The sequence below is a fragment of the Ovis canadensis genome, chromosome 13, assembly GCF_042477335.2.
Source record: "Ovis canadensis isolate MfBH-ARS-UI-01 breed Bighorn chromosome 13, ARS-UI_OviCan_v2, whole genome shotgun sequence".
Classification (NCBI taxonomy): domain Eukaryota; kingdom Metazoa; phylum Chordata; class Mammalia; order Artiodactyla; family Bovidae; genus Ovis; species Ovis canadensis.
The window spans coordinates 46,559,811-46,583,968 of NC_091257.1; the positions used below are offsets into that span (position 1 = coordinate 46,559,811).

The 24,158-nt window shown below is 40.6% G+C and overlaps 1 protein-coding gene across 4 annotated transcripts in view; it reads right to left on the reverse strand.

Annotated features, from left to right (window-relative positions):
* Positions 1 to 24,158, reverse strand: part of ST8SIA6 (ST8 alpha-N-acetyl-neuraminide alpha-2,8-sialyltransferase 6) — a 171,924-nt gene that overhangs the window by 77,256 nt on the left and 70,510 nt on the right. For 2 of the 4 annotated variants that reach the window (XM_069547589.1, XM_069547588.1), the window contains exon 3: positions 14,359 to 14,448. The exons of the other annotated variants lie outside the window; for them this stretch is intronic. In XM_069547589.1, coding sequence (XP_069403690.1) covers positions 14,359 to 14,448 — 90 coding nt within the window. The remainder of the gene's footprint in view (positions 1 to 14,358; positions 14,449 to 24,158) is intronic. 4 annotated transcript variants of the gene reach the window in all.

The following is a 24,158-nucleotide window of genomic DNA, read 5'->3' on the forward strand; positions in this document are numbered from 1 at the left end:
AATAATATTAAATCAGTAGGCTTCTACATGGTATTCTATGTAGATCAAACATCTTCTGTAGTTAGCGTCTACAAAACCCCTGAAGAGCTCAGGCCTACATAAAAACAAATTCTGCAAGTCAATATGGTGGTATAAGATTTTCAGTCAACACAGTCAATCATTTCCACAGGGAAATACTTTTTAAGGAATGGCTGATGAATGTGCGACAGCTGAAAACAGAGAAGCACGTAGCAGAGTGAACCGAGCTATGCACAGTACTGACCTACCAAGAGCTCATTCACTGAAGGCGGGGGAGTTCAATCTGCATCATTTTTAACTCAGCGAGATAGTACCTTTTAATTATAATGCTGTGGTTATTATCACTGGCATAGGAGAAAGAGCTCTCAAACCTTTATTCTCTGCATATTGTTTAGTGTCCCTCACACAAGTTAAATTCTCAAAAACCAGTTTTAGGAATGAATTCCTGAAGATGCTGAAGTTCTTCACAGTGTCAGTGAAATCTCCAAATTGCCACAGTTGAAAAAGTCAGAAACTTATTTTAAAGAATACTTTCTCTGCTCTGAACCATTAACTTGTGAGGTTTTGATAATAATTACATGTTTAAGACACATGTTAGGAAATACTGCAAACAGTGACTAACTTTAGCCAACCAAGAGGGAAAGAGGTGTCTATTTACAAGGGCTGGGGACATGGTAGAGAAAAGGCTACATGGATTGGTGAAGCATACCTAGGTGACAAGAGAGATAGAGGAGGAAAGCTGTTACTGCTCTAAGTTCACACACCACTATAACTATAGATATAGAAGAGGCCACAGGACAGGAGAGATGGCCTTTGGCAAAGAATGAAGTCTTACCCAAACTAGGGCCATAGAGAGGAATCCTGGGAAATAAGTGCCCTTGATTTTATCTCTCCTCGTTTTTCACTCTCCTACCAATGACTTCTAGAAAGTGGCCCTAATCAGAAGCTAAAAATTATAAGAATCCAACTAAGGTACCATAAAGAAGTCAGCCTCCTGAAGCACAGAGCAAGAATGAAAAAGAAAGTAGACCTGGAAGGTTAAGAGAAATTTATGGGATAAATGGAAAGCTATTCATGGTGATATTTATCAGAATTATTTGGGGTAACAATTTGGGCTTCTCAGGTAGTGCAGTGGTAAAGAATCTACCTGCTGATACAGAAGACACAGGAGACACGGGTTTGATCCCTTGATCTGGAAGATCTCCTGGAGTAGGAACTGGCAACCCACTCCAGTATTCTTGCCTGGAAAATTCCACAGACAGAGGGGTCTGGCAAGCTACAGCTCATGGGGTCACAAAGAGTCAGACATGACTGAGTCACTAAGCAGGTACGTACGCACACATGCACAGTTTGCAACAGTTTGCATGCACGTATGCAACAGTTTACTTCATTGGACTGATTTGATTATAATGCCAAAATCAAGCAGTACCTCACTGTCAAAAAAATATAATTGTGAGGATCTTCTTCACAAACATCTGCAACATGCAAACACATCATCAGGATGGAAAAAATGAATAAATAATGAAGCAGCTATTTAACGTTTCCACATTTTCTCTCACAGCACTATTGCTGTATGATTTCTGAAGAAGAAAAAAAGATGACCCCCCCCCCCCGCCTTGCAAGTTCATAGAAAGAAATTTTCAGACATGTAAGAGGATACTCAGAGTTTGAAAATCATAATTTCGTAATCTTATCCTATCAACATTTAAAACTAGGATCCTATATATCGCAGGAATCAGAAAGAATCAATTAATTTAGTGTTTCTCCATCTCTTGAAAAGGAGCATCTAGTCAGTGAGCTAAAAGAGTCAATGAGCTGGCGTGGATAGTGTACCTGGCAAGATCTTTAAATCACACCAGAGTGGCTATTAACCTTTTGCCTTTTAAATTCTTATGACTCATATAAGCCAAGTTATCTCTTCCTCCTGTGTCTTTTCCACCACCCTAAATCCTCTGAATATCTCCACAGCACTTACCTTTTGTCTTCATGTATTTACTCAATAAATACTTACTGAGTATCTCTTATGTGTAAGGTATTGTTCTAGAGACTGATAATTAAAATAGTGAACAAAATGAATTTTTTTAAAAAATCCATGTTCTCTTGAAATTTATATTGTAATAGGGGAATGTGGACAATAAATCTAATGTATGGGCTGACTTGTATTTCCCCAAATTCATATGTTGAAACCCTAACCCCCAGGACCTCCGAACATGACTGTATTTGGAGATAAGGCCTTTAAATAGGGGGTTAAATTGAAATGAGATCATTAGCGATCCCTTGGTCTCCTGAGACCACTAAGGATCCCCGGGTCTCCTGAGACCCAGATCCCTGGGTCCCACTCAGTCATGTCTCACTCTTTGCAGGCAGATTCTTTACCATCTGAGCCATCAGGGAAGCCCTAAATTGAAACAAGGCCCTTAGGGTGGCCCTAGTCCAATCTGCTTATGTTCTTATAAAGAAATCAAATTTGTAGATACAGAGAGATACCAGGATGGTGGCACACGCAAAGAAAATACCAACCAAAGAGAAAAGACCATATATTTATGCTTCATACATATAGCAAGAAGGCAAGGAGAGAGACTTCAGAGAAACCAAACCTGCCGACACTGCCATCTTGGACTTTACGGCTCTAGAACTATGAGAAAATAAATTTCTGTTGTTTAAGCCATCTTGCTGTTGTTGCTTAGTCACTAAGTACTGTAGCTCACCAGGCTCCTCTGTCCATGGGATTTCCCAGGCAAGAATATTGGAGCAGGTTGCCATTTCCCTTTTCAGGGGATCTTCCTGACCCAGGGATCAAACCTGCGTCTCCTGCACTGGCAGGTTCTTTACCACTGAACCACCAGGGAAGTTCTTTAAGCCATCTGCATGCATACATGCAAAGTTGCTTCAGTCACGACCAAATCTTTGTGACCCTATGGACCTGTAGCCTGTCAGGCCCCTCTGTCCATGGGGTTCTACAGGCAAGAATACTGGATTGGGTCTCCTCCAGGGGACCTTTCTGACCCAGGGATCAAACCTGTGTCTCTTACGTCTTCTGCATCGGCAGGCAACTTCTTTACCACTAGTGCCATCTTAAGGGAAAGGACTTAAGCCATCTAGTCCATGGTAATTTGTTATGGCAGCCCTACCAAACTATATATCAAGTAATACATAAATTGATAGCATGTTTAAGTATCTCATGTACTTAGCACTGTGAGGAAAGATAAAACAGAAAAAGAGGGAAAGTGTGTGAAATAGGACTGCAACATAAGTGGGGTGGTCAGGGAAGACTGCCCTGGGAGATAGGGGTTGGACAGAGATTTGGAGAAAAGTAATGATTAAGTAAACAATGTACATATGGGGGTATGGGAATGGGAAGAACATTCTAGACAAAGGGAAGGACAAATGCAAAAGTCAGAGGTAGAAGCAGGCAGGGTATGTTCAAGAAACATCAAGATGGTCAGATTTGCTGGAAATCACACACGAGTCACTCAGAAATCCACTCATGAAGGTGGAAGGTCACAGGAAATCTGATGGTAGAGGATTTGGTATTCAAAATGTGGACCTCAGACTAGCACTACTGGCATAAAATAGTAAGAATACCAGAAATGCAGAATCTCAGGCCCTGTCTCAGACTTAACAGAATCAGATTCTGTATTAAAATAAAATCCTGAAATGACTTTTAGACACGTTAAAGTTTTTAACTGCTTCGTTGAAGTATAATTCACATACCATAAAATGCACCTATGTAAAGCATAGAAGCCAGTGGGTTTCAGAGTATTCACAGATATGTGCAACCATCACTATAGTCAACTCTGGAACATTTTTGTCACCTCAGAAAGAAGTCTTATATGCTTCAGCTATTACCTCCTGCATCCCATAAATTCTGACATGCTGGTGTATTTATTTTCAATTTCCCTTTATATTGCTTCTTGGATCCACTGCACAGTTAGGAATATATTGTTTAATTTCTATATATTTGTGAGTTTCTCAATTTTCCCCCCTAAATATTCATTTAAAATTTCATTAAAATGTGGTCATTGTATTATTTTTATTCTTTAAATTTATGGAGGTTTGCTCTATAATCTAGCATATGATTTATTCTGGACAATGTCTTGTGTGCATTTGAAAAGAATGTATATTCTGTTGGTGGGTACTATACTCTACAGATGTCTGTTAAGTCTGGCTGGTTTATACTATTATGCAGTTCTACCATTTTCTTATTGACCTTCTGTCTGGTATTGTATCCACTACTGAAACAGATTATTTAAGTCTCCAATTATTGTTGTTATTTCTTCCTTTATTTGTCAGTTTTTGCTTTGTGTACTTTGGTGCTCTGTTATAAAATGCATATGTGTTTATAATTAAAACTTTTTCCTGGATTGACCCTTTTATGATGACAAAATCTGCTTTATTTCTACTAACACCTTTTGTTTTAAAGGTTTATTTCTTCTACTATAAATATATCCACTCCAGTTTTATTTTTTAAAGTATTTTTTATGTGAACCATTTTTAAAGTCTTTATTAAATTTGTTACAATATTGTTTTTGTTTTATGTTTTGATTTTTTGGCACTGAACCATGTGAGATCTTAGTGCTTCAACAAGGGATTGAACCTCTATCCCCAGCATTGGAAGGCAAAGTCTTAACTACTGGACCTCCAGGGAAGACTCATTCCAGCTCTTTTGTGGTTACTGTTTGCACATGATTTATTTCTCTATCCTTTTACTTTCAATCTATTTGTATATTTGAATCCAAAATGTGTCCTCTATAGGTAGCATATAATTTGAGCATGCTTTTTAATCCAATCTGACAATCTCTGCCTTTTGATTACATGATTTAATCCAGTCATATTTAATGTTACTACTGATACACCTTGCTTATTTAACTTATATGCAGAATACATCATGAGAAATGCTGGACTGGAAGAAACACAAGCTGGAATCAAGATTGCCAGGAGAAATATCAATAACCTCAGATATGCAGATGACACCACCCTTATGGCAGAAAGTGAAGAGGAGCTAAAAAGCCTCTTGATGAAAGTGAAAGAGGACAGTGAAAAAGTTGGCTTAAAGCTCAACATTCAGAAAACGAAGATCATGGCATCCGGTCCCATCACTTCATGGGAAATAGATGGGGAAACAGTGGAAACAGTGTCAGACTTTATTTTGGGGGGCTCCAAAATCACTGCAGATGGTGACGGCAGCCATGAAATTAAAAGACGCTTACTCCTTGGAAGAAAAGTTATGACCAACCTAGATAGCATATTCAAAAGCAGGGACATTACTTTGCCGACTAAGATCCTTCTAGTCAAGGCTATGGTTTTTCCTGTGGTCAAGTATGGATGTGAGAGTTGGACTGTGAAGAAGGCTGAGCGTCGAAGAATTGATGCTTTTGAACTGTGGTGTTGGAGAAGACTCTTGAGAGTCCCTTGGACTGCAAGGAGATCCAACCAGTCCATTCTGAAGGAGATCAACCCTGGGATTTCTTTGGAGGGAATGATGCTGAAGCTGAAACTCCAGTACTTTGGGCACCTCATGAGAAGAGTTGACTCATTGGAAAATACTCTGATGCTGGGAGGGATTGGGGGCAGGAGGAGAAGGGGACGACCAAGGATGGGATGGCTGGATAGCATCACAGACTTGATGGACTCGAGTTTGAGTGAACTTCGGGAAATGGTGATGGACAGGGAGGCCTGGCGTGCTGCAATTCATGGGGTCGCAAAGAGTCGGACACGACTGAGCGACTGAACTGAACTGAACTGAACTGAACTGATACAGTAAGATTTACCTCTGCCAGTTAACTTTTTTTAAAATTTTTTAAAAATGTAAATTAATTTATTTATTTTAATTGGAGGCTAATTACTTTACAATACTGTGGTGGTTTTTGTCATACATTGGCATGACATCTTTAATAATTTAAGCTATTTTTAGTGGTTGCTCTAGGCTTTACGATATATATCTTATCAGAATCAGCTTTCAATTTGTACTAGTTTAACTGTACTGATATATAGAAATAATACTCACATAGCTCTCTTCCCTTTTTCTTCTTTGTGTTGAATTTTTGTCATACAATATTACATTATTAATGTTATAAACCAACTATATATTATTATGTTTGTTACTTTACCATTTGTAGTCATTTCCTTAGCCTGATACTTTGCTTCTACCACCCTCTTTTTGTTTTTTATTGGCAAATATATTACACGTATATTTGAGAAGTGCTGCACCCCACTCCAGTACTCTTGCCTGGAAAATCCCATGGACGGAGGAGCCTGGGAGGCTGCGGTCCATGGAGTTGCTAAGAGTTGGACATGACTGAGCGACTTCACTTTCATTTTTCACTTTCATGCATCAGAGAAGGAAACGGCAACCCACTCCAGTGTTCTTGCCTGGAGAATGCCTGGGACGGCAGAGCCTGGTGGGCTGCCGTCTCTGGGCACAGAGTCAGACACGACTGAAGTGACTTAGCAGCAGCAGCAGCCAGGACTTTGCAGGCTGCTGTAAGAATTCTGTCTTTTATTTTGAGTGAAACGGGAAGATATTAGAACAGAAAAGTGACCTGATCTAACTCACATTTTAAAGGGTTCCAACTGTCTACTTCATTGAGAATATTCCTCCGAGACAGCAGGAATAAAAGCTAGAAGAATTAGAGATGTTTGCCAATATTGAAATAAAGATGGCTTGGACTAGGGTGGAAGTGATAAAGTGAGTAAGAAATTATTCACTTCTGGGTATGACTTCAAGGTTGCCAGTAAGAGTTAATGATAGGTAGATAGATAAAAATAAAGGAGGCAAGAATAACTCCAAGCATTTAGGTCTGAGCACTGGAAGAACAGACTTGCCATTAACTGAACAGGGAACAGTGTTGAAGTATAAAATTCAGGGAGCAATCCAGGAGATCCTGTGAGATGTAAAAGGTTTGAGATTCCTTATGAGTATCGCAGGGAAGAGTTGACTTGGTAGAGGTAATATGAATCTGGAAAGAGGTCCAAATATAAATTTGGGAGTCATCAGTAGGTAGATGGCAGTTAAAATTCATGAGGTTAAATGAAGTCCTACAGGTCTGAGAAGGAAGATAAATGAGGCTGGAAGACTGAGTTCTGGGACACTTTAGGGTCAAAAGTAAAGGGAAATGACAAGAAATCTACAGAGAATGAGAAGGAGAAGACAAAGTATTGTAAATATATGACTTTCTTTTTTTGTTTCTTGTGTTTTTGTTTTCTTTTTTTTTAATTTTTGCCACACAGAGTAGCATGTGGGATCTTAGTTCCCTGACCAGGGATTGAACCTGCTCCCCCTACAACGGAAGCATAGTGTCTCAACCACTGGACCACCAGGGAAGTCCTTGACTTTATTAATGTACTGTGAGCTGCTATGGAGTAAAAATAATTTCTTTATCGCCATGTCCCTTAGGCAAGAGTTAAACTGTTCGCAACTATGCATACTTAGAAAAACCTCCCAGGGAGTCTGATACACACCTCCAGGTTGAGAACAATTGTCTCTGTGCCTGTTGTAGTGCCTGGCACAGAGAAGCTGCTGTGTGTTTCTGAAATTGAAATTTAATATATAACTAGAACATAAAACACCCAAATGTTTCAGATATTAGTTTTGAAATATGACAATAATTAACCATCTGCCATGACCTTACCAAGAGACGTCACACTGATCCCCAAGTTACAGTTAGGGTAATTGTGCAAGATAAAGCTTACCTGCATATATTTACATTACAGACGCTTAAGTAGAATAAGTAACAGAATGTGAGCAAAGTAAGTATATACTTAGTATTTCGGATAAAGATTGCTTTTAAGTAGCTTTGCACTATAAAGTCAAATGCCTTTCTCTTCCTGTATTTGTGACTTGTAATTCTGTTTTCATTAAGAATGGAGCCATACAGTAGCAAGAACAGAATAGTCAGAATTTTATCCAAGCCCTGGATCTGCCACTTCTAACCATCTCATGTTTGCAAGCCATTTTAAAACCCTCTGAGTTCATCACTTACACTTGTGGAATTAGAATGATGAAACTTACTCTGAAGAAATACTGCAAAGACTATAGATATACTTACATTTCCTTGCATACAGTAGGTCCACAAAAATAGCTGTTATTACCACTACTGAAAATTCAGTTTTGTTTCCACTGCAAACATGTTCAGTAGCTCAATTGTGTCTGACTCTTTGTGATCCCATGGACTATAGTCTGCCAAGCTCCTCTGTCCATGGAATTTTCCAGGCAAGAATACTGAGTGGGTTGCTATTTCCTACTCCAGGGGACCTTCCCGACCCAGGGATCGAACCTGTGTCTCTTGTGTCTCCTGCAATGCCATCTGGGTTCTTACCAGCTGAGCCTTGGGGAAAGCCCCTGTTTCCACTGACAAACACTTAAAATAATACACTATTTCAATCTTCAGTATGGTAACAGATGATACTAAGCAATTCTTGCCAAGTATCAACTAAGGGATTCCAATTAGAATTATGCTGGTTATTTTCCAACATCAACAACCACACACAAATGTCATTATAAAAACTGTCATTATGATAAAAATATAATAGCATAAAGGATTATGAATTGAGTGGCCAGTTAGTTATCCATGGTTATATTATAAATTTCTCTAAAACTTAGTGGCTTAGTTTTACAACAGTAAACTATTACTGCCCAGTTTGTATAGGTCAGGAATTCATGAGTAGGTTAGTTAGATAATTCTGGGCTAGCAGCTCATTAGATTGTAAAGTCAAGATGTAGGTTGAGGTTGAAGTATCTACTTCCAGGGAGGCTCACTGACATGGCTGACAAAGTGGTCCTGGCTATTGGCGGGAGACCTCAGGTATGTGGACCTCTCGATGTCCCCATGACATGGTAGCTGGCTTCCCCCAGAGCAAGCAACCTAAGAGAAGACAAGGCAGAATTATCAAACACTCTATCACCTGACCTTGAAATCACACCTCTTTATTCCTATGATATTGTATTGGTTACACAGGGCAGTCCCCTTTAGTGAGGCAGGGGAAAAACACGTAAACACCAGGAAGGAAGGACTAGTGGGCACCATCTTGGAAGTCTGGCTACCAGAAATAGTAGATAAACAATACCCTTAATAATACTTGTTATATTTGAAAATGGTGAACAAGTGCAATAGATTTGCTTTCTTTCTCCATCTCACTTCTGAAATTGGAAATGATTATTTCCAATTATTTCTTAATGACCTTAAATAAGTGTGATTATTTTTATTGTCACTGTTTTCCTATTAAAGGTTTCCTTCAAATGACTTGCTATTTGAGCAAGTACTAGGAATCCTTCTGATGTGAATACATAATCAAGATTGTAGTATAATGCAGAAGTCAGTGTTTCAATTTTTCTCTGAGGGAAAATTCAGTTTTATTTCCACTGACAAACACTTAATACACTATTCCAATTATCAGCATGGTAACAAATGATACTAAGCAACTCCTGCCAAGTATTAACTAAGGAAGTCAGATTAGAATTATGCTGGTTAACTTCCAGCATCAACAACCACACACAAAATATTTTATTTTCCTCCTTCCCATTAACTGATTGCCTGACTCTGAAAAAAGTCACAATCCTATTTTTATCTTTAAACTGAGGGAATTTGATTGCTTAGAAAAATAAAAAGGTATATATAAAATAAAAGGGTATATATAAAAAGGTATATGGATCAAAAGAATTTAAGAGACTATTCATTCCCTCAAGTTCTTAAATTGTATGATTGCTTACTTCTTATGTTCTCTTTGAGGTACAGAATGATGGCTAAACCACCTTGACAGATTTTGCACACACAAAAAAGAAGTTTTCAGAGACTTCTATTACAGCCTTGTTATCAGTTCACCCACCCAACTTAAAATTTTGTATCAGTAAACAGAGCCACTGCTTTGGTTACCAACAGGTATGCCCCATGATATGAAGAACACACCATGTTGGTATGAAAGGCTGTTTTGTGTTAACGTCTCCTTTCTGACAAGGAAAGAAAGGAGGGATAGATTCCTGAGCCCTCAAAAACTGACCAGAAAAGGCAAACTAAAGGGTCAGAGGTGAAAAGACACAAAAATGTGGATATCTCTTGAAGAGGCAATGAAAGCACCATAGATTTAAAGCTGAGTGGACAAGCCATATATCACTCTATGCCAAGAAAATCTTGTCTATGACCACACTTCATTTTTCCTGACAGACAACTTAAAACTTAGCAATACTTGCATTGTTAGCAGGCTGTCAAGTGATATGTTCAGAGTCATGTGTTTTGAAGCCTGATCTACCATAATTTATACTTCTTCTTTTCAAGCTGCAATTCAGGTCACGCTGTGCTCCCCAAGATAATAAACAGGAAGAACACTTAGGGCCAGTCTTCAGTTCACTTTGCCTTTCACCTTGCAAACAGAGCCTTCGAACAAACATCTTTATGATGCCCCATTAAGATGATCCTTTTAGAAAATTCTGCTGTTCTCGGTAATTTTAAATGGTACAGCATGAAACAGCTCATCAGACATACACACTCACCCAGCAGTGTATGGTTCAAGCCACACCTAGCTGATGCAAGCCTTTGTTCCAAGCTTAATTGTGAGAATTTGAATTTTACCAAGAAAAGCTATTTGAAGGCAAGAGGCTTTTTCATGCCCTCATGACTGCACAGGAAGATGTAGGGCAGTGGCTTACATTCTGTAAGAAGATCTCTAAATCTCTCCTTTCACCAAGAGCACTATTCAAGCATTCAGAGGATGTAAGATATTGTTTAAGCAAAATGTTTCCTTTCATCTTTAAGGAAGACCTGAGGGATCTGTTGTCAATACAATAATAAGAACAGCTGAACTATTTAATATTTAATGCATATGGTGCAGAAATACCTGGTTGACGTCACTGACTGGTGCTCTCTTTCCAAATCATGTAGCTGTTGCTATATGGCACCCCAGCTGGGCACTACAACCCTCATGCCCATCATGAGACAACCACACTCACATTCTATTGGCCAATCCCAATCACATGACCCCAAACATATAGGTAGGTTGGTTCCAGCCAGTGGGATATGATGGGAAGTTATGCATGTCCCCTCCAAGCTGTGTGTACCTTCTCTATAGCACCCTCTGCTTCTGCAGCAACCCTCAGATCACCTGTTGAAGACGTCTGCATCATAGGATGGAAGGATCCAGAATCCCTGAGTCAGTAGTCAGAGAAGAGTTGTTCGATCAAGAAGGAAGGTCTATACTGAACATGGTATGAGAGAGAACACAAGATTTTGATATGATAATCTGTTTGGGGAGATTCTGTTAGAGCAGTTCATCTACCCCGACCAGATGGGAGAGACTGAACAAATATAGATGTAACCTTTTTGGGTTCCACGATCATCTGGGAAAAAGGAAGAGGAACACAGAAAGACAATTGCACAGTGGCAGAGGCAGCAAAACCCAACAGGGGGAGGAATGAGATCATTTCCTGTGTCAGCCCCTCTGAAGTATTTGCTCTTGAAAAATCAGCTCATTGGTCTGAAACGATGTGGACTAAGATAGACAACTTGAACATCCACACAATTATCATTTTTTAAAAAGTAAGCAGAAAAGATCACAAATATTCTTTGCCATACTGAAAAACGCAAGTGATAAGATGCAGTGATAAGATGGCTAGGCAGCATTTTAGTACAGTATAATATTCTATCCAGGAGACACCTGGTAAAAAGGATTGAGATGGAGAAACCGAGAGAAACATTCAAGGAGAAAGGATGAGGCAGGAAAAAACAGAAAACTTCAGATTCAAAGAGAAAGAGCCAGAGAAGTTAAAAATAGTTTTCAAAAAGGAACTGAAGTTTATGGACAGAGTTAGAGATGGTGAAGAAAAATCCTTTGAAGACCTAAGAAGTATATTTATTCATTTAGTAATTTAATTCCACAAACATTTGCTGAGTAACTACTATGTGCTGAGTCCTGCAATAGGCACCACAGACAGAACCACGAACTCACAGTCCTGGAGCTCACAGCCTTACACAGAAAATAAAGAATCCGATGGTTTTCCCAATGCCAACCATTAGCTTTCTTTCACTCAAAAATGTAGTCAACCGATTCATGTTGATGTATGGCAAAACCAACACAATATTGTAAAGTAATTATCCTCCAATTAAAGTTAATTAATTAATTTTAAAAGACCAGTGGGAGAAAGAGCACTGCTCCCTCCCACTTTAACACCATCTTCTTAAATTCTATGTTAGCATCTGAAAGGGGAAAATTGACTGAAGAAAGAGGAAATTCTACGTCTTTAACAGACCATGACAAAAACAGAGCTAAATTATTATTTCTAAGAAAATGTAATTGCTTTTTATTACCACACACTGAATAGCTTTTCCAATTGTCCCCTGTACCTCTGTATCAGCGCTGGTCGCAGAATGTACAATTCCTGACAATAGACAATACTATTGAACAAATTAGTCTCCTATGAGCAAAATAACACTTTCATAACAATGGTCAGGTCCTGCCTACTTTCTCTAGACTTTTGCCAAACAGAATACTAGTGCAGGCTAATTATATGAGCTGGCTGAAAATTGTGCAGATCATGGAAAGGTATCCCCCTAAACAACAATTGAGAAAAAGTCTTAACATCAAATCCAAAACAATAGGAAAAAAGTGAGAGAGCAAACTATGCCCAGGCAATCTCATCAGCATACTGCAGTTAACCATATTTGTTGATGCCCATAAAAGAGTTGTAAAATTCTTTGCAGTGGGGTCTTCCCTGGTGGTCCACTGGTTAAGACTCTGCCTTCTGGTGGGAGGGGGGTTCATGTTTGGGAACGCATACACACCCGTGGTGGATTCATGCCAATGTATGGCAAAACCAATACAGTATTATAAAGTAAAACAAAGTAAAAATAAAAATAAAAAAAAGTAGTTATACAAAGTTCAAATGAAGCAGATCCAAAATATTACATGAAAACTCTTTTGGATATGCCATGTATATGTCAAACTTTCTCATGTTTTGTTAGTATAATTTGTTACAATTATTTTTTACATGTAAATTGATCAATCACACACACACACAAAAAAGACTCTGCCTTCTAATGTAGGAAGCATGGGTTCCAGCCCTGGTCAGGAACTAAAGTCTCATATGCTGTGGGGTGCGGCCAAAATTTTTTTTTTAATTCTTTGTGTTGAAAACAAATCACCTTCCATGATTAAAGAACACTCTGCCATGCTGATGCAAGTGCTTTTCTCCAAAGTACAGCAATGGCTCATTGTTACATTGAGCATTTTTGTCACTTTGGGGAGCAAAAATATTGAATAGTTCGTCACAGAGAGAGTCGAAGACAGTCCATTGTAACTTTTACACACTGATTCCCACATCAGGCAATGAATACAGACAGTTTGTCAAAGGGAATGGGAGAGTAAGGACCAATTTTTCCAAGTTCTACTATTCATAAGGTGTGGCGCCACAGATCTGATGCATGGAGGATGGTGCAAGAGGTTTGGAATTTTAGTCCTTCAGTAAAAGTTTGAGAAAGAGCCCAACAAACCAGGAAAACAATGGCTCCAACATGATCAAAACGGATGTGCAGCACCATCTACAATGCATGAGTTACTTTACATCCACCTCAAAATTCATTGTACTTATTGTGCAAGAAAAAAGGCATTTGCATGGGACTTCCCTGCTGGTCCAGTGGCTACCAGGGAAGCCTTGCTTCCAATGCAGGGCACACCTGGGTTTGATTTCTGGTCAGGGAACTAGATCCTGCATGCCACAACTAACACCCAGCATAGCTAAATAAATAAATAAATGAATAAAAATAAGTATTAAAAAAATTAAGAAAAGAAGCATTTACAAGTATTAGTTCTGACCAATCTATCATAAGCAAGGGTCTTGGCAAAAACAGTGGCCAGCTCAAACTGACTCATATAAGAAAAGCTTCAAGAAGGCACTTTTCCCAAAGGCCTGAGCTGGATGCAGAAAAATTCAAGCATGATATCCAGGGACTATGAAGAGCTTGGGCCTTCCCTGGTGGCTCAGTGGTTAAGAATCTCCCTACCAATGCATGAGACATGGGCTAGATCCCTGATCCAGGAAGATCCCACATGCCATGGAGCAACTAAGCCCGTTTGCCACAACTACTGAGCCTGTGCTCTAGAGCCTGGGAACCACAGCTTCTGAAGCCCACATGCCCTAAAGCCTGTGCTCCAAAACCAGGGAAGCCACCTCAACGAGAAGCCTGAACACCACAGCTAGAGAAAAGCCCTCGCAGCAACAAAGACCCAGCACAGCCAAAAATTAATTTATTAAAAATTTTTCAAGAGGCTAATTTTTAAAAAAGATGCTATGAAACATTTTTGACACAAAACACTTATTTTAAAATCAAACTAAATGCGAAGAGTAGAACTTACTTTCCTGTTCTGTTAGATAAACTCTCCAAGCCTGCTTGCAGATTTTGGCATCGCTCCATCAGGTGGAGGGACTTCTCATTCAGATATGTGCTGTTTCATGAAAAAGATTTGAAAAAAAAAAAAAAAGATTGATTTAAAAGAATTTATGAGATACAGTTAACAAAAATCAGATTTATTGATAAAGTATACCCAAATGAAGTCTAATTTTCATCCCATTATTGGATTTCTCCATGGAAAAGGAAATTGATATTTTCACCTCTGACGATGGGTCTAAATTTTTTAATACACTGACATGATAAAGTCAAATAGAAAGAAATTCTCCATGGAAGACTGTATTTTCAAGTTTTCATATTTTGAGGTTAGCATAAAACTGAACAAGTTATTGAATAGTTTTAATCATTGTGTGTGTAAACAGACTTTATTTTTAAAAAGATGTTGTCTCTGGTAGGAAGCATGCAGACACAGAAGATCAATAATTTTCTCTCAAAAGAAGGCAAGATAAATCTGGCCTTTAATTATTACAGTAGCTGTGATATAAGGACCTGTTGTTATTGTTGTATGAGCCTGGAAAAACTGGAGCTGGAGACAAACCAAATCAAAAAAGCAAGTTAAGGAAACAGGTTATGGAGCCGGGCTGCCTAATAAGCCCTGCGGACACACATGTGCTACTAGTTAGCTGACTCAGGCCTCAGTTTCTGCATCTCTAGTTCTTACCTTATAGTGTTATTGTCATGATATATACATGATGAAACAATGAAAAACAACTGGGGGGACTTCCCTGGTGGTTCAGTGGCTAAGACTCCAGGCTTCCAATGCAGGGGAGCTGGGCTCCATTCCTGGTCAGGGAACTGGATCCCATATGTCTCAACTCTTAATAAGATGTTCAGTCATGTCTCATTCTTTGCAACTGCATGGACTGTAGCCCACTAGGCTCCTCTGTCCATGGGATTCTCCAGGCAAGAATACTGGAGTGGGTTGCCATTTCCTTCTCCAGGGGATCCTCAAATCCAGGAATCGAACCTGGGTCTCTTGCACTGCAGGCAGATTCTTTACCATCAGAGCCACTGGAAAAGCCTATTCATAAGACCCAGTGAAGCCAAATAAATAAATAATTTTTTAAAAAAGGAAAGAAAAGCACTTTGTACTATACCTACCATAGTAAGAGTTAAAAAAATATCAACCATCACTCTCCCTATATGTCAAAAATATGCACACAACTCCGATTTCTTGGTAATGCATCTATTTAATCATCCTGAAGATATTTGCTGAGACTCTAACATGAGTTAGGAAACAGCCACAGGAGGCTTAGGATATGGAATTGGAAAACACAGAACACAGCCCCTTTCCCTAGCAGAGCTTCCTGTCTGGTTAAGGAGAACAACGTGTATCAAACAAAACCACACAAATGAATAGAAAATTCTGGTCTGTGGACAGAACTCTGAAAACAGCAGTGGATGCCATGGTGAAGTGTAACCAGAGCTGCCTGCATCATGTGGGGGCCTCTGAGAAAGTGTCATTTGGATGGAGATCCCCAGGGTAATCCAAGGGTGCTACTTCGCTGGGAACATTTCCAAATAGAAGGGAAAGCACGTGCAAAGGCTGCAGAATGTTTGAGGAACTCAAAGGAGGCAAGTGAAACTCAAGACTGAAAGTTTTAAGGGTGTCTGGAGCAGGAAGCAGGGCCCATGAAACACAGGCCTGGTGAACCCTAGGATTAGAAGGAACCCTAATAACATGGACAGCAAGACAAGGTTAGGGGGCAGGGGAAAGATGGATATGTGTAGCCTCATGTAAGAGGTTTTAAGAAGTTGACTCAGAGATGAAACAAAAGGAGGCAGAACCACAGAAAAGATGAAAGTTAGGAGGCTTCTGTGGAGCTCTAGGAGAGAGATGATAGCCCCTGGCTTTGCCAGACAGGATGGAACAGATTATGATGTGACCACAGAGGTTGCCCACTGGCAGGTGCTTTCCATCACAAAAGTCTGTTTGTTTGTTTGTTTTGTTTGCACATACTAGTATTTATTTAATCTTTACCATGTATTTTTTAAATGGGGATAATTGCTTTATGATGTTGTTATTAGTGAATCAGCTATATGTATACATATATCCCCTCCCTCTTGAGCCTCCCACAGGCCCCATCCCACCCCTCTAGGTCATCAAAGAGCACCAAGCTGAGCTCCTTGTGCTACACAGCAGCTTCTCACTAGCATCTGTTTTACACATGATAGTGTATATATGTTCATGCTACTCTCTCAATTTGTCCCACCCTCTCCTTCCCCTGCCATGTACACAAGTCCATTCTCTTCATCTCCATCTCTATTCCTGCCCTGCAAATCAGTTCATCAGTACTATTTTTCTATATTCCATATATATGCGTTAATATATGATATTTGTTTTTTTCATGCTGACATTTCTTGCTCATGAAATGGCCACTAGACACTTGGTGGCTTTCTAGGGCAGCCGTGCTCCACGTGACCTAGAAATACCACATACTGCACTCTCAGGGCACTTTCAACAACCTGCCTCTGTAACTGTTGTGGCAGAAGGAGAAAGTGCTGGAAGGTCTCAGTCTTTATCTGATGCTTCAGCCTGGCCAGAACTAGCTGTCTGCCCGACCTGATTTCACAGCAATTTTCAGAAAAGGGCAACCATCCTCCATGCCTGGAAGAAGAGATCATCAGGGTGCAGGAGTGGACCAGAAGCCCACAGCCAACATCCATGGGCAGGAAGAGAAGCTGACAGGTTTGAGATCTATTCTGGACATAAAACTGACAGGACTTCATAATAAACTGGATATGGGAGGTGAGGGAGCAGGCGGTATCAAGGTAAAGATATAAACGAGAGAGAGTCATAATTAATCTTCCAGAAATTTTGTCTAAAAAGACAGTATACAAGCATCTTATGGGCTCACAAAACTCCTCTTTATCTTGATAAAGTTTTCTTCCCACTTCCTTCCTCTTTCTGTCTACATTCTGTACTTTCTGAATGCATTATCATACTTTCCAAAGATTTGTTTATTTCTAACTTGCTGTGTATTTTATTCAGGCAGCACCGTTAATGAAGTGAATTACTGAGCCAGCAGTGCTTTGAATTACGATGGCTTTGCAAGACTGAATCATGAAACAGAGAAGCAGGCATCATTACGGTTGAGTGTCATAGAACTTCCCTTAAATCATGAGTATCTTTGTTAATAAAAAGTCCAAACAGCTTTGCCCAACTGAAATCACAGAAGGCCCATGGAAAGCAAATGAGGGTATCTGGGTTGAAGTGGAGATGCAAGAGTAAAGTTAGAGGGGGGACTTTAGGTGTCAGCCAGCAGGCCAGCCTTGAATCTGGGTTCCACTCTCTGACCCTGCCCTTTGAAATCCAAGAGTTTCCTTGTTCAAATCTTTACTCAGTAGGTTATAGGGATGCTACAGATTGAATGTTTGTGTCTCCCTCAAAATTCATATGTTGAAATCCCAGCTCCCAAGGTGATGACATTAGGAGGTGGGGCTTTGGGAGGTCATGAGGTCATGGGGGTCCTCATGAATGGGATTAGTGCACTGATAAAATTGGCCCAAGAGGGCTTCCTGGTCCCCTTCTGCCTTGTGAGGTGACAGTGAGAGGATGGCTGTTTATGAGGAAGTGGGCTCTCTAGACACCAGATCTGCAGGTGCTATGATTTTGGACTTCAGCCTCCAGAAGCATGAAAAATAAATTTCTGGTATTTATAAGCTGCCCAGTCCATTCAGGCAGATCAAGACAAGGGATCACATGGGATGTGCATAAAAACAGCTGACATATGAAAGTTACTAAATAAACGTTGCATTCCTGTTCTCCTAAATGCCTTGCTGAGTTGTTTCCTCAAACTGTTGTTGCTATAGGTGTTGGTAACATCTACCCACAGAAGTCACTTCACAGCCAAAGGAACAGAAAGGAAGCCCCTTGAGTTCTTTGCACTCTCTTTCTGTCCTGCCCCCTTTTCATTCAAAGTTTTCTTCCTCTGAATTTCTAGTTTTTCTTCCTTTCATTCCTAGTTTTCTTCCTTTTCATCTAATGTCATTAAAACCTTCCTAGGAATATGTTAAAATACTGATCTGCAGAACCCTTAAATTTCAAACATTTGTCTACTTTAGGCATCTGATCAATATAACCCCTTTCAATGCCTCTTAGTCAAGACTCCTTGCTCATGCTGTTTTCAACAATGCTTGTTATTCAAAGTGACAGAAATATAGCAATATAACCACCGTGCTTTAAAATGCTTGAAGACCGGACTCCATAAGAGATGCCAGGATCCATAGAGAAGTGGAAGGCAATAGACCTTCCAGAGAGAGGGCTAGACCATCAGTCCTCTGTTGTGGGAATAAGTGAGAATTAGATGTTCAAGGTTCCTGGTGGCTCAGTCAGTAAAGAGACTGCCTGCAATGCAGGAGACCTGGGTTCGATCCCTGGGTCAGGAAGATTGCCTGGAGAAGAAAATGGCAACCCATACCAGTATCCTTGCTTGGAGAATCCCATGGGCAGAGGAGCCTTGCTGGCTATAGCCCTTGGGGTTGCAAAGAGTCAGACACGACTTAGTGACTAAACTATCACCACATGTTCCTTGGATCTGAGCCCATGAGAAGAATTGTGAGGGACTTACTTACTCTTGAGAGAGGAAAAGAAGAAACCTTCCCAGTCTCAGTTGAGCAAGGTCATGACCCACGGACAGATCCTGTTTGAGAAGTTGGCATCCACCAAGATGAAGTTATTTTTAAAAAGTCCTCCTTAACTTCTGATCTGGGGACATGTCTCAGACAAGGCAAAGGGGACAGAGAGAAATTCATCGAGATAAATGCAGGAATTAAAGACCTGGGATCACAAGCAATGTGGCAAAAGATGAAATGGCTCCAAGACACGTGTGAGCTGACTTGTAACCTGAGGAAGGATGACTGGGGATCGAGTTGGAAAGACCCATCTGAAAGGACTGAATGTCGGGGAGAACTTGAAATGATAGAGGAAGCAACAGAGAAAGCACATCAGAGCCTGGGGCCAGAAGAGCCCACAGTTAGGTAGAAGTCTGGGATATGACCAGAAAGGGACCCTGACCCCAAACTAACTCAAGCTGATGGTCTGAGCAGTTGGGTCTAGGAAAGAAAAGCACAGGGGCCAGCAAGACCTCTAGATAAACTGTAAGAGCCAAAACTTCTGGGGCCACACTCTCATGGGTTCAAAATAAGAATTTTATTTCTGCCAATTCTAATAGTTGTTTGTTTTTTTTTAATTTCAACTTGCTGGTGAAAGCTCCGTTTAAGAACTTCTTTTTTATTATTTGTTATTCTATTTTTTATTGGCATATAGTTGCTTTACAATGCTGTGTTAGTACATATAGCCTCCCTCTTGCATCTCTGTCTCGCCCCACACTACCACAGACCTATGTCATCACAGAGCACATAGCTGGGCTCCCTGTGCTATTCAGCAGCTTCCCACTATGCATTTTCATACGGCAGTGCCCACGTACATCAATCCCAATCTCCCAATTCATCCCATTCCCCCTTCCCCTACCCTTCTCCCCACATCAGTTCTTTACAAAAGAGAACTGCCAGATACACAGTGGAGAGCGTTTCCCAGGACAAGTCAGGGAGGGACAGTGGTCATCCTCCTAGAGATCTGCTAGAACCTGATGAACCAAGTGAGTGTTGAAGTTTCCAAGACTAGAGGGCTGAGATGGCTCTAGCTGCCCTGCCAAAGCCTCATCAAATGCTCCATTATAAGACCACAATCTCTGCCTGCACATCACTAAACAAGATTGCTTGTCCACTCATTTGTAGCATAAGTAACATCTGGCAACAAGCCAGGATGCTCAAGTTCCTGCCCCTTCAACATTCTGTGGCATCCACCTTGCAAATATGCCATAATGCAGCAACGCAGCCTCTGGCCTAATGCATTCCTATACCTGCCCAGCTAAGACTGCTGGCAACAAAATCACATGGGTAGGTGGGTTGGGGCCCTGATAAATCTACGGTGTCCAATACACTAGGCCTTTGGTGCCTTGACAATTCTATTCTGAGGGGCCACCTCCCTTCCCATTTCCCTCGACGGCTAACCTACACATTCACTGTTGTGCTACCTTCACCATTCTGTGCTTTTCTAACTTCTATAATCATGTTTTCTATTTCAGGAAAAAAGATGCTGCCAGGTGAGACTCGATGGGTTAGCTATAAGCCATTACTTTCCATCTCAGAGGAAGAAGTATCTCTCCTCTTACAAAAGCAGAATCTACCTGCTATTCCATCCCTTCCTGTCTCCTCAATGATCCAAGCCTCTCCCTTCATTTTCTTCTTTTCTGAACCTTTGCCCTTTCCCTTCTACTGTCGCCTCCTCCCCAGGTTCAGTTCTCTCCCTTCTCAAAGTCAAAAACAAAACAACTCCTTCTGCTCTTCTCTACCTGTTGCCTTGCTTCTCCTTCGGATTTCAACCCACTAATTGTTTCTCTGCTTTTCCTACAAATCCACTCAACCATTCTTGGAAAGCATCATCAAATCCAGGGGAGTTCTGAGGTCTCTTACTTAACCTCCCAGTAGCATCTGAATGGCTGACCACTCACTGGGCACCTGGTTCCCATCACAATCCTTTCTGCTGGTTCTTCGACCTCTGACTGCTGATCAGGGTTCTCTGGCAGGCTCTTTCTTGGACCAGCCCATAGGTGTTGGTGTCTCCCATGGTTCTTCCTTTCCCAATTGCTATTTTAAAACAACTGACTGGCACCTAGGTACAGAACCCTCCAGGGTTCTCTCCAGATCTCCTGTCTTCTCAGCCTGCCAGTTTTCTCCAAATATCTCAACCAACTTCTTTCCCTTCTGCTCTGTCCTTATGGCCCGCAAGGTGAGTGGTCTTGCACTCGTATCTGAACATGTCATTTCCCTGCTCGAACCTCTGCCAGGAACCCATCAGCCTCTGGACATGTCCTGTCGCTGGACACACAGAGCCATCCAGGACTTGGTCCCTGACTGTGATTCCAGGCTCATCTCTTCCTGACAGCTTGCTAAGCATTAACTGGTACAAACTTCTCTTTCTCCATTCTTTGCGAGTCTTACATTAGGGATTCTGACTGCTTTTATTATTTAATTAGAGTATTTATTTGTTTGGTACTGGCAACCTAGCCTTCAGGCACATTTTCATCATTTCAGTATGTCATGGAGAAAAAAAAAATCTTTAATAAGATTGAGGGAGAGATACACAAAAATAAGCATTTCTGCTATCATTGTTATCGATGCGGCTGATCTGCTTTTTAGAAATTCTATCTTCATAAGTCAGACTTGAAAACCAACTGGCAAGATTTCACAAAACAGCAGCAAGAAGCTTAGAGACTACAATGGCTCCTGCAAACTAATAATAATTAAGGCTCTGATAAGGCAAAGACTATCTCTTAACTGAACAAGTGATTCAATCACTATAAAGTAATCTCACCATTATTTAGTGGGTATCCACAAGGACCTGTAAAACAGAGTTAATGACTTTTAATTAATGCAATATGCAATCAGTCCCCTGGACAAATGAAACATCCCAAAGAATGATTTCTTTATAAGTCACTAATGAGTTTCAAGAACCTTCAAATTCTGGGGACTTCTCTGGTGGTCCATGGTTAAGACTCTACACTTTCAATGCAGGGGGCACCCAGTTTGATCCCTGTTCAGGGAACTAGATCCCACATGCCCCAACTCAAGAGTTCACAAGCTGAAACTAGAAGATCCCTCATGCTGAAACTAAGACCTGGCACAACCAAATAAATAAATATTTAAAAGGAAAAAAAAAAAAGAATCCAAATTCTATTTACAGTGTCCAGAAATGGGGCTAAACTGAACTGTGAATCTAATGAAAAGCTTAAAACCAAATCAATTTTAGTCTCTCTGAAGAAAGAATACCTTAACAGATTAGAAATACAGCCTTACAATGGAAAGCCCAAAGCATGGGAATTCTCCTATCTACAGATCTTGCATGCTCCCTCCCTGTTCCTGCGAAGAGGAGCTGATGAGCCATGAGTGCGTCCTGACCACCAGGTGAAATCCCTCTGTAGACTGGTGTGACAGCTGGCCTGCCAGCTCTAGGACAGAGGGGACAGTGGCCAACTGTGCTCACTTCAAGTTCATCAAGTGAATACCTGATTATCATGTGAACCCCTGCCACGTAATTTCCCTGAGAGACAAAGGCAAACATTCCAATCTAATGGGAGAGTTTAATTATTCTATTTAATTGACAAATTAATACTCTGGTTTATATATCATCCTCTTATGAGTTTGGTAAACACAAGTCTGTCTTTGAAATAGCAATCAAACCCAAAAACTGAAAAAATCAAGTTTTGGTGCCTATAGAAATAGCCGCAGAACCTGGCCAGCCTCTGTTCAGTCACTCACCAGGTGTCTCTGCCATAGGGAACAGTGGCTACAGGAGAAAGGGCAGTGGACAAGACCATCTGCCTGCTTCCCTGGAGCAAAGGGTCTGGTGAGGAAGACAGACAAGCAAGCACATGCTTACCATGCTGGGTCTTCAGAAGGGATGCTGGCTATTTTCTACCATCATGTTAGTTTCAAGAAACCTTGAATCTGTATTTTGGTGGATGTCATTTAATTCAAAATATAAGAACTGCTTAAAAAATGACTACTTCCTTATACAGGAACACTGCAGGCACCTTCACTTGCAGAAATTTCTGCAAATAATCTCTGCTAACTTGGTCTGTCTAGTCAAGGCTATGGTTTTTCCAATGGTCATGTATGGATGTGAGAGTTAGACTGTCAAGAAAGCTGAGTGCCAAAGAATTGATGCTTTTGAACTGTGGTGTTGGAGAAGACTCTTGAGAGTCCCTTGGACTGCAAGGAGATCCAACCAGTCTATTCTGAAGGAGGTCAACCCTGGGATTTTTTTGGAAGGAATGATGCTAAAGCTGAAACTCCAGTACTTTGGCCCCCTCATGCGAAGAGTTGACTCATTGGAAAAGACTCTGATGCTGGGAGGGATTGGGGGCAGGAGGAGAAGGGGATGACAGAGGATGAGATGGCTGGATGGCATCACTGACTCGATGGACGTGAGTCTGAGTGAACAGGGAGGCCTGGAGTGTTACGATTCATGGGGTTCCAAAGAGTTGGACACGACTGAGCGACTGAACTGAACTGAACTTGGTTTTTCATCTTAATTTTTACCTGTTTTTGGTAACCTTTGATAAAATTTATTCACTAGCTCTGTTACTAAATCTGTTACTCTAATGTAGTCTGCCCCTCCACCATTGTTGAAGGATAGTTGTCAGAGATGGATAATCATAAATCTACCTATAGAAAATGAACACACATTATAGATGTCATTCTATTTCTCATGAAGGAACAGATTCAAAGGAGAAGCCACAGACAGACTTGCAGATCAGGAATATTGAAATGGATGTGCAAAGTTAAGTCCATTGGACCTCTACCAGACTGGACACAATTTGCATATTTATAGATAAGAATTGTTTTGTGTTGCTCTGAATTAACTGCATCTTACAGAGTTGTAAAACTGTTTCCAGGAGGATTAGCATCAGATAACTCAAGAGATGTGTGTATGAACAACACCAGCATATTCACTGAAGCACACAATGTCCCCAAACCACTAACAGCACCAGTGCCCACCACTATAACATTAAAGGAAGGATTGAGTAATGAACCAAAAAGACTTTCAGTCCTTCTGAATTGCAATTTCCCCCTACTCACTCCACAGCTTGCCTGAGGGAAACAGGTTGACCCAGTTTAGGTGTTAAGTCCTCCAAGACACACAGGGAGCACCACCTTACCTATATGCAGGTTGAAGTGAGG